At 46.3% G+C, this 5,484-nt stretch overlaps 1 protein-coding gene across 1 annotated transcript; it reads right to left on the minus strand.

Moving 5' to 3' along the window:
- Positions 1-2,399: 2,399 nt before the first annotated feature.
- Positions 2,400-5,163, minus strand: LOC306765235 (uncharacterized protein F54H12.2-like; the record flags this gene model as incomplete). The annotated part of the gene is made up of 6 exons (XM_079252637.1): positions 2,400-2,546; positions 3,615-4,124; positions 4,233-4,487; positions 4,556-4,752; positions 4,871-5,059; positions 5,160-5,163. The coding sequence occupies 6 exons, from the start codon at positions 5,161-5,163 to the stop codon at positions 2,400-2,402; spliced, it is 1,302 nt and encodes a 433-aa protein (XP_079108763.1).
- Between the last annotated feature and the right edge of the window lie 321 nt (positions 5,164-5,484).

Consider the following 5,484-nt stretch of genomic DNA (forward strand, 5'->3'; position numbering starts at 1 on the left):
GCATTTCAGGAGACCGATGTACCGCGGATCCACTGTTATAGCTCATAATTCCAGGGGCTTTGATGGCTACTTAGTGCTGAATGCGATGCTTGAGCTCGGCCTGAAGCCCTCTCCGATTGTGCAAGGCACAAAAGTTCTCTGCTTTAGTGATCCTGATTTCCAAACGAGGTACATGGACTCACTCTCGTTTCTCGCCATGCGACTTAGTCAGATGCCGAATGCCCTGGGCTTCGATGATTGTAGCAAAGGCACGTTTCCTCACAAACTCAGCTCAGAGGAGCATCTAAATTACATCGGCCCGCATCCACAGCCGTCTGATTACAGCGTGGACGGCATGTGTCAACGCGAACAAGATGAGTTTTTTAGCTGGTACACAGATGCGTGTAAAGCTTTAACTTTAAAGCGGAAGCTCTGCGTTGTTGGGCGGCTGTAGCGCAGCCTACATTCGCACCTTTCTTAAAAACAAGCAGGAAGCGTCTGGTTATCCGACTGACGCGGCGGATCAGGCGACCCATGAAGCATACATCTCGGATTATCAGACGCATCAAGGTATCCGGCTAGACCCTGAGAAAATCGAGGTTAATCCCGCAAAACGTCAGATAGCTAAAATCTCGCTGAACTCTTTCTGGGGTAAATTTGCTCAAAAAAGCCATTTGACTCGGACCTCACTGGTCACTGATGACGAGGAATTTTTCCACTGTGTTCTAAGGCATGTACAACGTGGAATACTTCTCCTTTCTGAGTGACAGTTTAATCTATGTCGTGAGAAATGGTGAGAGGGTCTCGAACTTGGACGTTTTCTAGGTGATTTGACGGATGAGCTGGACGGCGACAGCATACAGGAATCTGTTGCCGCCGGGCCTAAAAGTTACGCGTATCAGACCCGCGAACGTCAGAAAGTCGTCATGAAGGTTAAAGGGATTACGCAGACGCACGATTTTGCGACGCACATAAACTTTGATAGTATCAAAGATTTAGTGGAGGGCTTTCTAAACGACGCCGACAGCGCAGGGCACATCACCGTCCCACAGCACACGATTTGCCGTGATAAAAGAAACTTCCAGCTCAGAAATCATTCATATCGGAAACATTTCCGGGTGGTGTATGATAAGAGAAGACTTTTTCCTGACGGTTCTACTCTGCCTTTTGGTTACTAAATAGGAAGAAAATGTCACACTTTTCAGCACCTGATGAAGCAGAGGCCTTTGAGTACAGACTCAAAACTCCATTTTCATGTTTGTTAACAGGTCCGAGTTCCTGCAGGAAATCCCATTTTGTAAATATTGTTTTGAGAAACTGTGAACATGTCATGGATAAAGTGCCAAAAAATATTGTTTGGATTTACAGCTCTTTCCAGCCCATGTATGCTGAATTGCAGAAACTGAATAAAAACATCAAGTTTGTTCACGGTCTGCCAAATTCTTTTGACGAGGAGTTGTTTCCTTCTGCTTATTCTGGATGATGTCATGTTCCAGGCCTCCGAACATCCTGAGGTGGTGAAACTTTTTACAGAGTACCGGCATCACAGGAACATGAGCGTTTTCATGCTGACTCAGAACCTTTTTCATAAGGGTAAACACAGCCGGGCCATTAGTTTAAACACAAACTATATGGTGCTTTTTAAAAATCCTCGGGATAAATTACAGCTGAAAATATTAGCTCATCACAGAGAGCCTTTTTTCTGCAGCGCTTCGAAGATGCCACCAGAGAGAACCACGGTTATTTATTGCTGGACCTGACAGCCACCTGCCCAGAACAGTACAGACTGAGAACGGGGGGTCAGTGGCCTGCCGTTTACATCCCCAAAAAGTAAATAATAGATCATCATCAAGATGTCAGCGCGCATAAAACGGAATGCGGGTTTACTCAAAGCTCTGTATCATGCAACCCCTCGCCGGCGTAAGGAGCTCCTGAAGCACTGCTCATCAGACTTTCTCCAGGCTCTGAGCGAGATTGCTTTAAATCAGTCCTCTGTCTTCTTGTCAGTACAGAAAGCTTAAAGGTCAGAAGAAAATGATCAGATTGCTGGGCGATAAGAAAGCAGGGATAAACCGTAAACGGACGGTTTTAAGTAAGCAATCTGGAGGATTTCTATTACCGCTGCTCTCCGCAGCCGTGCCGATTCTGGGTAATATTTTAGGTGGAATCATCAGAAGGTAATAATATCGTCACAGAAAATGTTTCTCATCGCGCCTCAACAGTTAAACCGTCTAGCCCGCTCCGGACCAGGGGAGAGTACTCGAGATAAGGCTGAAGATGATCTGGATGAAAAATGAGAGCTATATTAAACGAACCGGGCTTGGGTTCTTATGAAAAGATTAAGAAATATAACTCTGTTACAGAGATATCTCACCCTAATCAGACAAGGCCAGCAGGGTGAGCGAAGCGTTACTCTGACTTTACAAAACGACGCTGCCAGTGAGCGGCTGACCAGCGGACATCCTGCGGATCAGCCTCTGACCAGCGAGCGTCCCACCGGTGAAAATACTGAACAGTCGGACTTGGATGAAACTGCCGGCGAAGTCATTAAAAACTTGCCCGAAATGCTGAGTACATTATGAAGAAATTAAGCGAAAGTGGTGGAAGCTGGACTGTGAGAGGGGAATTTATTCATCGGGGGAAAATAGTAAAAGGTTCGCACACGATCGACTTACTGGAAAACCTGAATCAGTCTTTTAAAAAAAAATCTCAAAGTCAGCGGCCGAGAGGCTGGATGGATTTTCTAAACAGCTTGCGAGAGATTAACGTTCCTGTGTCCACCGTGACAAATCCTGACGCGTGCGAACAGTACCGCCTTCTTCTCCAGAAAGATGAAGATTTAGCAGGAGTGGTGAACGCAGGGTGGGAAGCAGGGAAGAAGCAGAAGAAGAGTAGAAAATTAACTTTATCCCCGCGCTGGGATACGCCGGAGCAGAAAGAAAGCAGACAAGTTTCCACAAGACTGCGGAAAATTCGTAAGCCGCCTGCTTGGATAAACTTTTCCTCGTGAAGCAGAAAAAAAACCCCAGAACGATCAATTACATCTTTATTCATCACATTTTTTCACGTCATACTTTTTTCTCCCGTGATTAAAACATTGTGAACGTTGATTTCTGGTACAGCGTTGATATTTCTTTACAAAGTTAGTTACCTCGTTAGTCGTCGGTATGCAAAGATAAAACTTGTTTCTAAGAGAATCCCCAGGCGCGGTGATAATAAACGCAGTGTTGTCCGCAGGCTGTAGACAGAGGATGCTGAAGCTGTAGGGTGGAATAAGATATCTGATGTGAGCGGTCTTCCAAAAACTGCAGAATGCTGGTAGTGAAAAAATGTGGGACTCCGTAAGAGTAAAAAAAAAGTCGACGTTCCATCTGCTTCCAAGGTAAGACTAAGCCAGTGCTCTCCGGGTTTATGCGAAGGATGCGTGTTGACTATAAAATAGCAGGGAGGCTGAAGCTCGCTATTCAACGAATGTAATTGGTCGGAGGCCCACACGCCACAAAACAAATTTTTCCCCAGCATGCGCTGCAAAAGACTCTCCAGCTGATGGTTATTCATTCTGTTTTTGTTTTTTTCAGTTTTAATAATAATCCACCAGCAGGCGTACACAAAGTCGTCGTGTGCGGAAGAGGCACCCTGAATCTCATTTCCAGCCTCAGACTACCGCTGGAGATGGGTGACAGGGCGTCGCTGTCCTCGGTGGCGTTCAGATTAAAGACAAACAATGAGTAGCCCCGATTAAATTCAGTTCGGTCGATGCTCAGCGGTAAATCTTTAAGATGTCTCCCCGTGGCTATAAACATGTTGTAAAACTCCCTAACCGAGATTCCCTGGTTAAACTGAGGCTGGAAGGCCTTGGCGGGAACCTGCCGGCCGTCCTGGCATAAGGCTAAATATTCCACGTCGTTATGGATGAAATGAAACGGGGAAAGATCTCTTCTTCCTGTGAATGCCTCGTGGTGTACCATCCCCAGCACCACGTATTTCAGCACGGCCCCCAGAAACAGATTCTCCTGGTTACACATTCTGGAATTCTCCGGAATGGAACAAGTTTTTACCGTAACTCTCTGGATGGGGTAGAGGGCGTGGCCTTTCAGTAAGGCCGCTGAATGACCTAGCCGCACAGCGGGGGAAACGGCTACTTTCTTGACAAAAAGAGAGGACCCCAAGATTTTCAACCGGAAAGTGGAGTCCCTGGCTGCTGTGAGACAGAAATGATCTCTGGCTCTGGTTAATTTTATCCTCTAATCCACCGAGTTCAGAAGCAGTCTTTCGCAGAAAAATATGTCTCCGTGGAGGGCCCCGAGCAGATGCAGCTCGCTGGAATTCGCTGTGAGGGCCGCTCTCTGACTTAAACCCCTGTTTGGTCCGTTATTTGTGACGATGGAGTCAATAGCCCCGGCTGTGTCTTTCATGAAAAGCCCCGCTGAACATTGACTCTTGAGCGTGTCCTCTGAGAAGTTCAGCGGAGTTTCAATCATGGAGCGGTAAGGATGCGTTGCGCTGCTCTGCGAAATCAGTCTATGACGTCGCATTGGCTGAAGATCGTATTCAGAGCATAATTGATGAGCCCCACCTGAGCGTCGTCGGCCAGAATGGTGTGATCTGTGTTAGTAATCTGAATCCTGAGACGCAGTAAAGTGTCATTTAAATCCAAATATTTCTCCCCATCACCGGGGATAAAAAACTCAATAGGACCGCCGTCTGTAACGGCTGAAAGAGGAGAAATTTCAGTGTAGGTTTTATCCTCTATAGACAGCTGCGTCATCGGGGCTGAAAATAAATTCAGAAAGGGTGCACTCCGACGATTTCTGATGTAAAAGAGCCATGACTACGTGAAAATTATTTATTTATTTTTCCTTTTTTAAAATATGTCCGTGCTCCGAGCGACCTTCCTCTCTCTGACTCTGCCTGCACCGACTGATTTTCTCTTGGTAGGAGCTTTTTTTAGCGGTCTGCGCGAGAGGACCATGATCCCTCCTGATTAGCGGGATTCCTATTTTCCCCATTGTTTGGCTCACCACGTCGCTAGCTATGTTCTTCGCCGCAGATTTTAGATGAGGCTTGGCTATGGCGAAACCTTTTTTAAACAGAGGGGTAACGAAACGGAACAGTTTGGAGAATATGGATCCTACTCCGCCGTTTTAAAACCTCCTCTACCTGATACGTTCTGTCTTTACCCATCTTTACTTTCTGCAGCTCGGCTTCATAAAAGGACCCGACGATGGACTCTCCGTCGTAATCTTGGAGTTTGTACACCGGCGGGGTGCGTGGAATGCATTCTACTACCGAAAAAACCTCATCCGTAAACTCTGCTCATATTTTTTATCAAACACTCCTCTCAGCTTTGATATTCTAACCAGATCTCCCTTGAATTTCATCTTGCTAGCCTTTTTAGCATACCTCGCTCCGTACAGGTTTCGAAAGACTTGAGAGGCGGTCTCATCAGTCACCTGCATGGGGGTCATCTTTATACTTTGATGATAGCTGTGGTTATAACTTTTC

This window comes from Telmatherina bonti, assembly GCF_933228915.1.
Source record: "Telmatherina bonti genome assembly, chromosome: 14".
Classification (NCBI taxonomy): domain Eukaryota; kingdom Metazoa; phylum Chordata; class Actinopteri; order Atheriniformes; family Telmatherinidae; genus Telmatherina; species Telmatherina bonti.